Below are 15,422 nucleotides of genomic sequence, written 5' to 3'. Positions count from 1 at the left end.
ACGGCCTTGAATGGTTTGAGTAAGCTCAATGAAAATGGGATTCTTCCTTTTGCTTAGATTACTCACCCGAGGGGACATAAATTCAAATTGAAGAAAGACAATTGTAGAATAGTGTGTAAATTTGCCTTTAGCCAGCAGATGGTTGATAGTTGTTTCCATCTGTTGTAGTGGAGGTCAACGACTTAAATAAGTTACAGGCAGAACTAGACAAACATTTAGAATGAATGGCTGGGTTAAATGGTAGGGTTTTTTTTTTTTTTTTTTTTTTTGGCTGATGCTGTATAAGCTTGCTTTCTTGCATCATATGCCTCTACTAATGCTAATATCAAAGTTATTCCCTGCATCCAGTTCTTTTGTGACTGCATCATAGTATCCAAATTTGTCAGGCAAAACTTTCCCTTAACAAAACCATGATGTGTCCGAGCTATAACTGAAGTCTTGTTTAGATGTCCTGCAGTGCTTCTTTAACCAGTGCCTCCATTAATTTTCCTGGGACAGAAATTAAACTCGCAGGTCTATAATTACTTGTGTCAGCCTTTGATCCTCCTTTGTGAATTGGGGTTACATTTGCACATCTTCAGTCTATGGGTACCTCTCCTGAGTCCAAAGAAGCTCTCATAATTATGGCTAAGGGTTTGCTTACTTCCCTTACTGCCTCCTTTAATATGACTGGATAGATCCCATCCACCCCAGGTGCCTTTTTTATGTTTATCCTCAACAATTTCTCCTCCACTTTCCTCTCGGTTATTACAAAATCATCTATCTCACTGCCAGGGTTTACTTCATCTCTGGCATTCCCCTTCCTGAATAACTCCTCATGTGTCAATGTAGATGCAAAATACTGGTTTAGTTTGTTAGCCACCTGAGCCAGATCCTCAACTGTTGAACCATCAATATCCAGTGGACCAATCTGATTCATCCCTTTCCTTCTAGAGTTTACATAGGTAAAGAACTCTTTTCTGTTTTTCTTTGCATCCTTTGTCAAGGATTTCTCATAATTTGCCTTTGCGTGCCTAATCTCCTTTGTGACTTTGTTACAGACTAGCTTATATCTATCATAGGCTTCCATGTCACCCATTAATTTTTATGTATCCCATGCATTTTTCTTCTCTACCATATGTCTCATTAGTTGATCTGACATCCATTTAGGCCTAAACCTTGAACAATATTTCTTAGTTGGTATGTAAAGCCTAGTAGCTTCCAAGATAAGTTCTTTGAATGCTTCCCATTTTGAATTTGCTGTTGGTAACATCATCAGTTGGTCCCACTGTATAGAATTTAAATATTGTCTCAGACCATCATAGTCATCTTTATGAAAGCAAAAACCCTTCCCTTTACCCCTGATGGTAGTTACCACTTTGAGTAAATCCCACTTCAGCACACTGTGATCACTGCCACCGTGGTTCCTTTATCTGCAGATTCTTAATGCATGAAGAATCACTACTGATAATCAAATCAAGAGTATTACTCCCTCTAGTTGCCTCCCGAACATGCTGATGTAGAAAATAATCATCCAATAAATCCACAAAAGCCTTGCTAGTGTGTGTGTGACCAACCCACAAATTCCAGTCAATATCTGGGAAATTAAAATCCCCCATTATAAGATTCTGATTTACTGGCCCACTCTATTTCCCTGTACAGTTTCTTATTATACTCATCTGAGTCATTAGGACTATAGCACACTCCTACTCTCAATTTTGATCCCCCAATGCTTATGTCACACCAAACTGACTTGACACTGCACCGTCCAGCGATGTCGACTGGCTTCACTTCCTTGTATTTTGTGTGTTTCTTAACTAATAGCATAACTCCTCCTCCCTTCTTATCCTGTCTATCCTTTCTGGAATTTCCACTGGAATTTGGCAAGTACACATTGTACTCCCCAAATTCCAGTTCTGCATTCCTTATATCTGTGTGAAACCACGTCTCTGATATCCCAACAATATCTGCCTTTGTTGTTTTGAGCAATACCTCAAATTCATCAAATTTATTTACCAAACTCCTAGCATTGGTGTACATGCACCTGTTCCTATTCTTAGCTACCCTAACACAACCCATGTGTTTACTTGTACCGCAATGACTCCCAGCAGTTTCTGAAATATCCTGCATCTTGTTTTCCAGGCTGCTGCTCATTCCAATAGAAGCTCTTGTGTGACAAACTCTAATTAGATACTATGACACAGTAACAGAAGAATTGTATGCAAATCTAATTTTGACATGGTTTTATTAAATTTCAGAAAAGCTTTTGATACTCTTTCACATAAAAGACTACTATACAAATTGAAGCAGTATGGTATTAAGGGCAAGTTACTGCTATGGATAAAGGGGTAGTTGAGTGGGAGAAGATGGAGTGGTTATCCATGAGCATTGCTCTTCTTGGACTAATGTTATAAATGGAGTTCCCCAGGGCTCAATGAGGGTCTAGTGTTTTTTTCTATTATTAATGACACTGAGTGGACAGAAATCATGGGATACCTATCTAGTAATGAGCAGTCCCACCTTTCGCCCAGATAGGCAGTTATACAATAAGGCATTGAGTCCACTAGTTCATGAAAGCTTTCCACAGGCATTTACATCCATGCTTGTTTGGACTGCTGTCCATAATTCTGGTGCATTCCTGGGTGGAGGATCCAAAGTTTGAACGGGCCTTTCCACAGCATCCCAAAGGTGCTCCACAGGATTCATGTCCGCTGAATGGTGAGACCATTCCATGGTGGTAAAATTTACGGAATGCTCTTCGAATCATGATCTAGTCACCACTGCTCTGTGGGGAGGTGCATTGTCCTGCTGGAAGAGTCCATTGCCCTGTGGGTGCATTATGACCATGAAAGGATGCAGATGGTCTGCAAGGATGGACACATAACCTGGACCACTCAGAGATGCGTCTAGACATACCAGAGGTCCCAATGTGTGCCAGTTGAACATGCCCCAGACCATTGCCGACCGTCCACCTACCTGAACCGTTCCTTGTTGACATGATAAGTGTATAGCTTCATGTGGTTTCTGCCAGATATGCACCCTCCTGTCTGCTGGAAATAACTGGAAACAGGACTCATCAGACCAGGAGACCTGTCTCCAATCATCCAAGGTCGAGTGCTGATGTTTTTTTTGCCCAGTTGAGGTGTAGCATCCTGTGTCATGGTGTTAGCAGTGGGACTCTGGGTTGGCGGCTCCCATAACCTATTGCAGCTAATGATCGCCTCATCGTCTTGGTGGACACGTTTCTGGCACCTTCCTCATTGAATTCGGCTGTGATTTGTGCCACTGTTGCTCTCTGGTTGGTTGAAACTATGCGAGGCAGATGTCGACGGCCATGTTCATCCACCACCTTTCTCTGCCCACAGCACTGTCCATGAAGAGATGTTATCCCGGAAATGGCAGATTCCCGATACACTCTGTTGAACAGGGATAGTGCAATTTCTGTATCACCTCTGCAATAGAGTGACCCCATGCGTCGGGCACCCACTATCAACTCTCTTTCCATGTCGGTTAACTCACAACGTTTATCCATACTGACATCGAATTACCATCTACATGAATGCAATGATGTAGATGGTAATTCGATGAATGGATGAATCCAAGCAGTGGATTCATCCACTAGTGAGAGGGGTTACAACATCGCATTGCCCAGGAACCAGATATCCTGTGAATTCTATCCTTTCAGTGGATATTGACAAAGACATATCAGGCTTAATATCTAAGTTTGCAGTTGATATGAAGGTTGGCAGGCTGGTTAATCACAGTAATCAAGGTATATCAGAGTATACAAGATCTAGACACATAAGGCAGATTGGCTGAGAAATGGCAATTGAGATTTAATATTGACAAATGCAAATTGCTACACATGGGTAGCATTAAACCCAGATTAATGTACCAACTGTGTAACACTATAGTCGGCAGTGTGGAAAATGAAAAAGACTTGATGTAATTGTGCAGTCAGATATGAAGTTCTCTGAGCAGTGCAAATAGGCTGCCAGGATAGCTGATGGGGTTTTGTCAGTGATATACAGGAATTTTCCCAGCAGGGATAAAAGGTGATTATCCCATTGTATAAGGGATTGGTCAGAACACATTTTGAGTACTCCTGGAGATCAGGTCTGCTGCTGGAGTATGGTCTGGAGGCCTCACATTAAAAAGGACATGGATTTGTTGGAACAGGTGCAGAGAAGAGCAAGAAGATTAGTGAGAGGAAGAAAACAGTAATATTACTAGGAAAGGCTTTAGTTGTGCATACTGCAGCACCTGGAGACGAGATATCTGTATGGAGATCTGATTGAGGTGTTTAAGTCATTGACTGGATTGTGTAAGATCAATGCTGATGGATCCTTCCTCTTTGTCCAGGCTACTCACATGAGGTGCCATAAATTCCAACTGAGGAAGGACAGTTGCAGGGTATATGGATGATAATTTGCCTTCAGGCAACAGGTGGTCAATTGTTGTGGAGGTGGATTGTTTGAATAAATTCAAAGAAGTAGACACACTGTTAGAAGGGATAGACAGATGATATGGGAAGTGTTGGCTTTTTTTTTTTTTTTTTTTTCTGCTGCTGTATAAGCTTGCTTTCTTGTATCATTTTCCACTATTAATATTAATGTACTACCAATATACAATCATGGAAGACTGTTGAGATGAAGTCTCAGTTATTGCTACTGATGTTTGTTTTCTGACATTAGTTTTCCAGTATTTAGCAAATATCATATGGGGAAATGCAATATTTCCCATGTGTTCTTGGATAAAAATTGGTTGTAAATTAGATAATGATGAAATTTATACATCATTATCTAATTGACAGTTTTTTTTTGTTTTTTTTCTGATGCTGTATAAGCTTGCTTTCTTGCATCATTATCTAATTCACTACATTGACAGTTTCATTCCACCAGTGGACTAATATAATTGTAATGCTCGTTTTGGAGCTGGGCCAGTTTATAACAATTACCCTTTCTACACTATATATAAGATATAAGAAATCTAATATATATTAATAATATTGTTTTCATCCCAAAATTTTTAGTGCTTCTTTCATTTATTAGTCAATCTAATTCTGAAATAGTCATATAAACTTTCATTTGTTTTAAAAAGGCATTTTAAAAATTTTAGTTTTATTTTATTTTGTTGGTATGTGTTTAAATTTTTTTTTCCTTTGCTGAGTTGTTGAAGTATCATTTAATTTGTTTTTTAGATAACAATTTGAATATTTGCTGTGATTGTGAGCAGCTTAAATCATTTCACTTGAAAATAGCTAGTGGATTTGGACTGAAAAGATGCTCATCTTGTATCAGGAACATGAAGAAGATGTCTTGTGCTTTAATTTGTTCACCACCACAGAACCTGTTCTTAAATGTATCACAAACTGAAAACATGAATGATGGGGGACAAAAAGTTATAGACTTAGATTTCTATTTCTGTGGAGAGTAAGTTCCTGTTTTTGTTATAATATTATGTTGAATTATTTTAATATCTCATGTAATAATCGTCATTTATATTAAACTGTTATCTAGATTTGTTATGTGGCAACTAACGAAGATTACATTTAATCATTTTCAAGGAACAGACTATTCCTTGAAAATATCATCGAATATTTTCTACTACATAATATGTTAAAATCCTAATATCCATCTTACCTCAACATGTTAGATGGGCGAGCAGTATTCTTGACCTCATTTAATTAAAGATTGAAATGATAGTGAGAACTCTTACATTACTAGTATATTATTAGTAGTGACAAATGACGCCTTAAGATTGAGCCTTAAATGCCTCAATCAAGTCTCCTCTAAGGTGCCTAGTTTCCAAGCAGTGAAAACCACATATTCGAAGTCTTTCCTCATATGGACCCTCTTTTTGCTGATCTCACCAGGTGAGTTACCTGTCTTTGGACTCTTTCAAGAAGCTCAATGTCTTTCTTTAGGTGCGGTCTCCATACTTGAACACAATATTCCAGGTGTGGTCTAACAATAGCCTTATACAATGGGATTATGATGTCCTTATCTCTACTAGCAAATGTTCAATAAATCGTTGATAGGACACCATGGGCCTTCCTTGCAACCTGTCTACAATGTTTGGTGAACTTCATGTATGATGGTATCATAACTCCCAAGTCCCTTTCTTCCACTTACTGACTTTAGTTCAACTCCACCAAGTGTATAAGTTATTTTGGGATTAGTGTTTCCCAGGTTTAAGACCTTGCACTTTGCTGGATTGAAGCTTAGCAGCCACTTTTCTGACCATCTCTGAAGTCTACTAGATCATTCTGAAGAAGCTCTGCTTGGCGGTGATCATTAACTACTTTACCAATCTTTACATCATCTGTAAATTTAGACATCACACCCTCTATACCTTCATCAATGTCATTTATGAAAATCAAAAACAACAGTGGTTTCAATACTGATCCTTGGTCAACCCCAATTCTTACATTAACCCAACCTGAGGAATAACCATTTATCAGAATCCTCTGCCTCCTGCCCTGAAGCAATCCTGCTATCCACCTAAGGATTTTCTCTGCGATTTCAACCTGTTCCAGCTTATAAAGTAACCGCTCATGTGGGATCGATTCAAATGCTTTGCTGAAATTTAAATAAACGATGTCAAAATTTTCCCTAGATCCAGCTCATGAGTGACCCTGTCAAAATAGCTAACCAGATTTGTTAAACATGACTTTCCCTTTACCAAACCATGCTGCTTATCCTTCAGAATTCCATTTCTATCTAAATGATACTGAATTTCACCCTTGATCATTGCCTCCATGATTTTCCCTACCACTGAAGTTAGACTGACAGGTTGGTAATTTATCACTTCACTCTTAGAACTGCCCTTATGTATTGGAGATACATTGGAACTTTTTCAATCCAACGGAATCTCTCCCAAATCTAGTGATGCTCTCATAATTAGCCTCAATGGTTCAATGCACTCACTTGCTGCCTCCCTTAAAATTATAGGGTATATTCCATCAGCCCCAGAAGCCTTACTTGCCTGTAGGCCCAATGGTTTTTTCATTAAATAGTCATGTGAAATTTCAATATCATTAATTACATATTTCTCAACTTCACTCCCAGAATTTCTCATTGAAATAAAGGATTTTTCTTCTGTAAATATCGATACAAAGTTCATCTGCAACATCAGCTTGGATAAGAGTTCAATCTGGGTTTGTTGTCCACTTTACATTTATACAGATTGTTTCAAAAAAATGGTCAATAATTTATAGGTGAAAAGTACAAACTAAAATAAGCAAAAATGTCCAGTGAACGTCGGGCCGCAAATGAACCGTTTTCAAGATAATGCACATTTTCTATTAAGATCCGCCACTCTGGGAGCGCTCTGGGAGGGTATTCTGTATTGCTGAGACCTTGTACACACTTGATATGGTAGGGGTACAGTAATTGGTGATGTAAAATTTGCCACACACTGCTATGACTCAGTACACGCTCTTGCAGAGTAACCCTCCTTGTCGAAATTCCCGGATTTTGTTCTATTCTTTCTAATACCTTATCCTCAAAATCAGGTGTTATGCTTCTGGGCCTACCTGCTTGTACTCCATGTGTGAAGTGCCCTTGTTCTCTAAGGTGTTGATGTACCCTGATGAATGTGCGCCTGTTGGGCTGCCTTCGGCAGGGAAATGTTTCTTGGTACAAATGTGCAGCTTCGAGTGAACTGCCGTTGGCTTTACCATACATGAAGTACATGTCCACATACTCTTTGTTGCTGTAGTCTGCACAGGTAGCACAGTCGTACTGTCACTAACCTCCCACACCGGGTGGAAAAGGTCCGGGTTCGACGCGAGGAACTTTAGTGGGCTTTTTTCACTCCCCCCCCCCCGGAGTGAAAAAAGCCCACTAAAGTTAGTCGGTCTCAGGTGTAGATAGCAAGGTTCCCCCCCCCCAGAAACTGGGGTTTTTTCATCCAGCAAACAGGCAAATCGACCAGAGTACACATGCAATTTACAGACAAAATAAATATGGGTAGATGTAATCATTTGCAGGGACAATAATATTATAATTGGTTTTTTTTTTTCCTTCATTGCAACCTCTTTCCATGTTGACTATCCTTTGACAAGTACTAGTATGCCTGAGTTCTCATTCTCTCCCTTTCCCCTTTCTCAGAGCATTGGGAAAGAAAGAAAGGGAGAGAATGAGCTTAACCTAACCTAAACAAACAAGTCAGTGGTGGATCCCAACTCTGTACAGTTCACCTTGTCAGTGGTAGATCCCAACTAGAAATGTGCAATATCTCGAAAATGATTCAGTTAAGGATTCATGTTTACTGGGCTTTTTTTGTATATTGTAGTCTGTACAGTTCACTTTTAAATTATTGACCATCACTTTTGAAACGCCCAGCATATGGAAATATTCCTTATCCCCACCTTTTGCCAGCGATTTCTCATAATCTGCCTTTGCCAGCCTAAACTTTTCTGTGGCACTATTACAGATCAATTTGTAGCAGTTTTAGGCTTTGGTACTTTTTATTGCTCTGTAGCTTTTCCATGCCATCTTTTTCTGTCCAAGTAATCTGGAAACTTCATTATTTATCCGACTTGGAATCCTCCTCCTTGTGGAGTATTTTTAAATGGTATATATGCATTCAAGGCTTCTGTGATTAATGTTTTAAAGGTATACCATAATTCAGTTGTATTCGCTCTATGTGAAATATCTACCCAGTTAATAGAGGCCATGTAGCACCTTAAGCCATCATAATTTCCTTTCCTGAAATTATAACCCATTCCTTTGCCTCTTTCCGCCTGTGTAGCCAGGTGGGCAGGAGCAGCAGTGCGTAGCACACGCTTTTTGATTAGACCGGGGTTCGAGCCCATGACCACCAAATACGGAGGATGCGGAAAGGTCAGGGAATGACCACTGCAACTCCCCAGATCAATATGGCCTTAGTTGCTAATGCTCCTAAAAACCAAATAACAACATCCTTTTCCTCTCACTACTGCTACCTCTTTCTCTTCGTTGTCCACCAACTCCGTGATCACTTCCTGCTGCTGGTTCCTGTACTGCCAGCCCTATTATGTCATCTGGTTCATGGGTGATGATCAGGTCTAGAATACTCTTGTCCCTAGTACTTTCTCTGACATGTTGTTACAAATAACAATCATCTACTTGATTTAAAACTTTTGTCCCTCACATCACGTTTCCATCCCAAATACTCCAATTGGTTAGAGCAAATTAAAATCACCCATAATAAGACATTAATGCTTTCTTGCCCATTCCATTGGCACATAGCGACTCTTATCATAATCTTCACAATCATCTGGCCTGTAGATTACTCCCACTCTCATTATACCTTTGCTTCCAACTAACTTGTTGCCCTTCTGTACATTCTGGCAGCTATACATCCTTCCTAAAATGAGGTTTCCAGGACTGTATGCAGTACTCATTGCTCTATACAATTGGATAATAAACTCCTTATCCCTGATAGCAAAATTCTTGTATATCAGTGAAATAACCCTATCAGCTGACCTGAAGCCTGTTTGTGCTGCTCAGAGAAGTTGATACCTGACTGCAAAATTACCCCCCCCCCAGATATTTTTCATTTTCCACTATCCTGAGTGTAGTGGAAAATGAAAAAGATCTGTAAATACCACACAGTTGGTATGTTAATCTGGATTTACTGAAACTCATACGCAGTGCTTCGCATTTGTAATGGTAAACTTCAGTTTTCATTTCTCAACCTATTTGGCTAAATTTTCTAGAACTTTTTGAAGTAGCAAACCTTTGTTATCATCTGCATACTTAGACATTAAGCCTGATATATCTTCATCAATACTAGTAATCACCTCCCCAGAAACTATTTTACATCTCCTTTGAAACCAAAGATGCTCTCATAATTATGGTTAATAGTTTGCTTTGCAAATAATTTAGCTCCCTTTTAGATTTTGATGAACTTTAGCATTCTGTTCTCTAAAGAGCTCCACATGCATGCATGAATGTAGATGCAAAATACCTATTTAGTTTATCAGCAACCTGAGCAGGATTATCAACAGTTAAACCATTGACAAGTGGACTAGTCTGATTCAACCCCTTTTTTTTACTGTTAACATAAAGAAGTTTTTACTGCTTTTCTTGGCATTCTTTGCAGCGACTTCTTTTAATTAGCATTAGTAGAGACATATGATGCAAGAAAGCAAGCTTATGCAGCATCAGCCGAAAAAAAAAACTCTCCCATTTCACCCCTCCATTCGTTCCAAATACCTGTCCAGCTCAGCGTTAAATTTATTTAGGCTATCAACTTCCACAACAAAGGATGGACGTCTGTTCCACCAACCAACTACCCGCTGGCTAAAGGCAAACTTCCGCACATCTATCCTACATCTGTCTTTCCTCAATTTGAATTTATGCCCTCTCAGGTGATTATTCTGAGCAAGAATAATCACCTAGTCTCCAGACACTGTAATTTGCAAAATTGTAAGCCTTTCTTCGTAAGAGCAACCCCTTGTTCCATTCACTAATCTTGTTGCCCTTCTCTGTACTCGTTCCAACGGCTCTACATCCTTCTTAAAATGAGGCCTCCAGACCTGTATACAGTACTCAAGGTGTGGCCTGAGCATTGCCTTATACAAGGGGATAATCACCTCCTTATCCCTGCTATAAAAACTCCTGTATATCATTGAAAAGACACTATGAGCTACTCTTGCGGACCATCTGCACTGCTCAGAAAACTTCATATCTGCCTGCACAATTACTACCAGGCCCTTTTCATTCTCTGTCACTGTCAGTATAGTATCATAGAGTTGATATGTTACTCTGGGGTTACTGCTTTCCATATGTGGTGCCTCCGTAGGCAGGTGGGAAGGAGCAGCAGTGCGTAGCACATGCTTCTTGATTAGACCGGGGTTCAAGCCCGTCACCACCAAATACGGAGGATGTGGAAAGGTCAGGAAATGACCACCGCATATCCCGGAGCAATATGGCCTTAGTTGCTAATGCTCCTAAAAACCAAACAAACAGCTTCCCATATGTAGTACTTTACATTTGTCAATATTAAACTTCATTTGCCACCTCTCAGCCCACCTGTTCAACTTTTCTAGATCCTGTTGCAGCAGCGTACTGTCATTAGTGTCCTTAACAACCCTGCCAACCTTCGTATCATCTGCAAACTTGAACATTAAACTTGATATACCAACATCAATATCATTTATAAATACAGAAAACAACAATGGACCCAACACTGAATCCGGGGTGACTCTACTAATAACATTAGTCCACAATGAGCAGTGTCCATTGATTCCCACTCAACCATCCCTTTAACCATAGCAGCAATTTGCCTCCAATGCCACACTGCTCCACTTTGTTCAGCAGTCTTCCATATGCAACAGTATCAAAAGCCTTTCTAAGATCCAAATATATGATATCAAAGTTATTCCCTGCATCCAATTTCTTTGTGACCACATCCTAGTATCCAATCAAATTGGTCAGGCACGACTTTCCGTTAACAAAACCATGCTGTGTCCGAGCTACAACTGAAGTCTTGTCTAGATGATTCTGCAATGCTTCTTTAACCAGTGCCTCCATTAAATTTCCTGGAATAGAAGTTAAACTAACAGGTCTATAATTACTTGTCGCCTTTGATCCTCCTTTGCGAATTGTGGTCACATCTCCAGTCCATGGGTACCTCCCCTGAGTCCAAAGAAGCTCTCATAATTATGGCTAAGGGTTTGCTTACTTCCTTTGCTGCATCCTTTAATATAACTGGATAGATCCCATCCACCCCAGGTGCCTTTTTTATGTTTATTTTCAACAATTTCTCCTCCACTTTCCTCTTAGTTATTACAAAATCATCTAGCTCACTGCCAGAGTTTAACTCACCTCTGGCATTCCCTTCTCTGAATAACTTCTCATGGGCGAATGTAGATGCAAAATACGCATTTAGTTTGTTAGCCACCTGAGCAGGATCATCAACAGTTGAACCGTCAATATCCAGTGGACCAATCTGATTCATCCCTTTCCTTCTAGAGTTTACATAGGTAAAGAACTCTTTATTGTTTTTCTTTGCATCCTTTGCCAAGGATTTCTCATAATCTGCCTTTGCCTGCCTAATCTCCTTTGTGACTTGTTACAGACCAGCTTATATCTATTATAAGCTTCCATGTTGCCCATTAATTTATATGTATCCCATGCATTTTTCTTCTCTGCCATATGTCTCATTAGTTCATCTGACATCCATTTAGGCCTAAACCTTGAACAATATTTCTTAGTTGATATGTAAAGCCCAGTAGCTTCCAAGATTAATTCTTTGAATGCTTCCCATTTTGAATTTGCTGTTGGTAACATCATTTGGTCCCACCGTATAGAATTTAAATACTGTCTCAGAGCACCGTAGTCGCCTTTACAAAAGCAAAAACCCTTCCCTTTACCTGCCTTAACTTGTCTAACCTCCTTTGTGGATTGATTACTGACTAGTTTAATGTTTACCATAGGGTTCTGTGTTGCTAGATAATGTATATGCATCCTATGCATTTTTCTTCTCTGCCACAGGTCTCATCAGTTCATCAGACCTCCATTTAGGTCGAAGCCTCTAATGGTATTTTTTAGTTGGTATGGAAAGCTTAGTAGCTTCTATGATTATTTCCACGAATTCTTCCCATTTAGAATTTGATGTTGGTAATGTTATCAGATGGTCCCACAGTATAAAATTTAAAAACTGTCTGAGACCACCATAGTTGCTCTTATGAAAGCAAAATCTCTTTCCTTTACCCTTAACAGTAGTTATGTCTTTAAGTAAATCTGACATCAGCACACTGTGATCACTCCCACTTAGTGGATCTTTTACCTGCAGATTCTTAAAGCATGAAAAATCACTGCTGATAATCGGTTCAAGAGTATTGCTTCCTCTTTACGTGCTGTTGTAGAAACAGTCATTCAATAAATCCACAGAAAGTCTTGCTGATGTGTGAGTGACAAACCCACAATGCTCCTTGACCTGGGCACCTGTATAGTCAGAGGACCTCCCAGTGATGCTGCTAAACCTCCAGGTTCGCATCACTGGAATCGGATGCCCACAACCTAGGTTCAAAGCTAAAATTATAGGAATCCAGCGTGTTTGCTGTGTGCTGAAACACGTGGAAACTTTGAAAAGGGGAACCTGATGGTTGAAAGGCCCATCTCCAATACACCACTTTGGACTCTGCTTTGACAAGTCAGGTGATTGTGATGGCTCGATTGGGCTCATTCAGCTAGTGGGTTTGCCTGAAAGTCAACTGTGTCAATGTCATTCTCCTACCCTCATGGTCCAAGGGACAGGATTCAGGCTGGTGGCAATGTGGGTATGGTGTCTAGGTAGCCCTGGTGTCCTATTCTCAAGTGCATTTATTGCTTGCCAGTTATTGGCATCCCACTTGGGCTCCATGGTGGGTGGAGTCTAGGCACAACCGCAAACACCATGAATCCTGATAACATTCTTCGTTCTGGGTCCCTATCAGAAAAATTAATGTTGACCCCACTAATATTAAAAAATATTAGAGGGGCAAAAAGACAGGTAAGCAGACGTTTTATCATGTCCAAAACCTCACTTCCTAATAATACACTGTACATGTGAGAAACCTATAAAAAAATATCACCCTTCTTTATCCAGAAGTATTGGCAGGGCCTTCTAAAGCACTCAAATGGCTTCACTCAGGCTACATCCTTGTAGACACGAAGTGAAAAGCATTCAGAACAGCATCTCTGAGCCACATGTATGGGAGAATGCAGATCATAGTTACCCCTAATAAGACACTGAATTTATTCCATGGTGTCATCTCAGGATGGTATCTCCTTGAAGTGTCTGAAGAAAAAATCTGTTCTGAGTTAAAATCCCAAGGAGTGATAGCTGTGAAACAAATATTCATGTGTATGGATGAGAAACTTGTTCCCACTAGTAACATCATCATAACATTTAATTCACAAACATTTCCTAACAAGGTCAAAGCGGGCTATATCAATTGTTAAGTACATGTATATGTCTCAAATCCTTTAAGGTGCTTTAAGTTTAAGTGCCAAAAATATGGACACTTGCAATTGGCCTGTCACGGAGCCTTTCGTGCACTTGATGTGCTGCAAAGTACCACGAAACCATGTCATGTTCAACTAAAAAACCCACCAAATTAACTGCCAAGGAGAGACCCCTGCATACTCATGAGCATGCCAGAGGTGGAAAGAAGAAAAAAAAATTCAAAGACTTGATGCAGAGCTGGAACATGTATCAGGAAGCAGGCCGACCGGGCTAGTCGGGTGGGTAAAGTGCCTGCCTGGCAACCTAAAGGTTGCAGGTTTGATTCCCACCTCGGGCTTGGATCTCATGATGGTGCCTTACTATCTGGTTTGATCTCACGGCCATGATACATGAAGGAAGCAGGAAAAAACTGGTTCTTTCGTGTATTGATCACATCATACGATAAAAAAAAAATCAGGAGGCAGAAAAACAGTGAAATCTTTAAATAAAAATAAACCTACATACATTCAGAAGGTAGTAGGGAGATTTCAATTGGAACTTAAACAGAAATGACTATTCCATCAAAAGAGTCATTCATTCCTATTGTACACTACCTGTTAAGTTCACAAAAACCATCATAGAAAGATCAATCAGCTGTCACTCCCATATTGGTACCGCCTAATGCTCCACCAATAACAAAAGAGATTTGCTGGAAAAAAGAATAAAAAGTCTAAGGTAACTCCTAGTTTCCAAGAAAAAAATGGATGTAGAGGAGAAGGAGGTACCTGATGAAACACTCTTGTAATTCTTTTCAGAAGAGGAAATGGACACAGGATAGTGTCCATCTTCCCCAAAAGAGATATATCCAAGATTGAGAAAAGTAAGCCCTCTGCACTCTGAAAGCTGCATGATGGACCTGCCAAGCCATAATGACTAAATTCCTACAGTGGAATTGTCAAAGATTCTGATGAAATACTGATGATATCAAGGCCCTACTGCAAAAACATGAGCCAGTTTGTTTTTGCTTGCAGGAGACATATTTGAAGGCAAATGAAAACTCTACCTTTTATAATACTACTATTATATATAAGGATAGAAGTGGGGATGGACCCACCCGCGGAAGAGTTGCTATCCTCCTGGGAAACCATACCTCATTTCAACCTGTTCCACTTTCCACCAACATGGAAGTGGTAGCAATTGGCCTAATGATAGGGTTTTTATTAACAGTCTGTTCAATTTATTTGACACCTGGGGCTGACATCTTCCAGATAGACCCCCTCCCCGATGATCTCATTGTGCAGCTGCCCACCCTTGCCTTACTCCTAGGTGATTTTAATGGACATATCACTGTGGGGTAGCACCTATGCTAATGGAGGGGGATGTGTCATAGAGGATATGCTCACTGATAATGACCTTTCCCTTCTAAATGTGGGAACTAGCACCTTTTTCCATATGCCTACCTGTCTTTTCTCTGCTATTGATCTATCTATATGCTCTCCTTCCTTCACTCACTTTGGAGG

The 15,422-nt window shown here is 39.9% G+C and overlaps 1 protein-coding gene across 1 annotated transcript in view; it reads left to right on the top strand.

Moving 5' to 3' along the window:
* LOC150084418 (NPC intracellular cholesterol transporter 1-like) overlaps positions 1–15,422 on the top strand; it is a 594,638-nt gene that overhangs the window by 65,728 nt on the left and 513,488 nt on the right. Inside the window, exon 4 of the mRNA XM_090376055.1 lies at positions 5,180–5,411. Within this exon, the coding sequence (XP_090232181.1) occupies positions 5,180–5,411 (232 nt within the window). The remainder of the gene's footprint in view (positions 1–5,179; positions 5,412–15,422) is intronic.

This window comes from Mastigoproctus giganteus, chromosome 6 (genome assembly GCF_048544385.1).
Source record: "Mastigoproctus giganteus isolate SK-2022 chromosome 6, ASM4854438v1, whole genome shotgun sequence".
Classification (NCBI taxonomy): domain Eukaryota; kingdom Metazoa; phylum Arthropoda; class Arachnida; order Uropygi; family Thelyphonidae; genus Mastigoproctus; species Mastigoproctus giganteus.
This window is presented reverse-complemented; position numbering and strand designations above follow the sequence as displayed.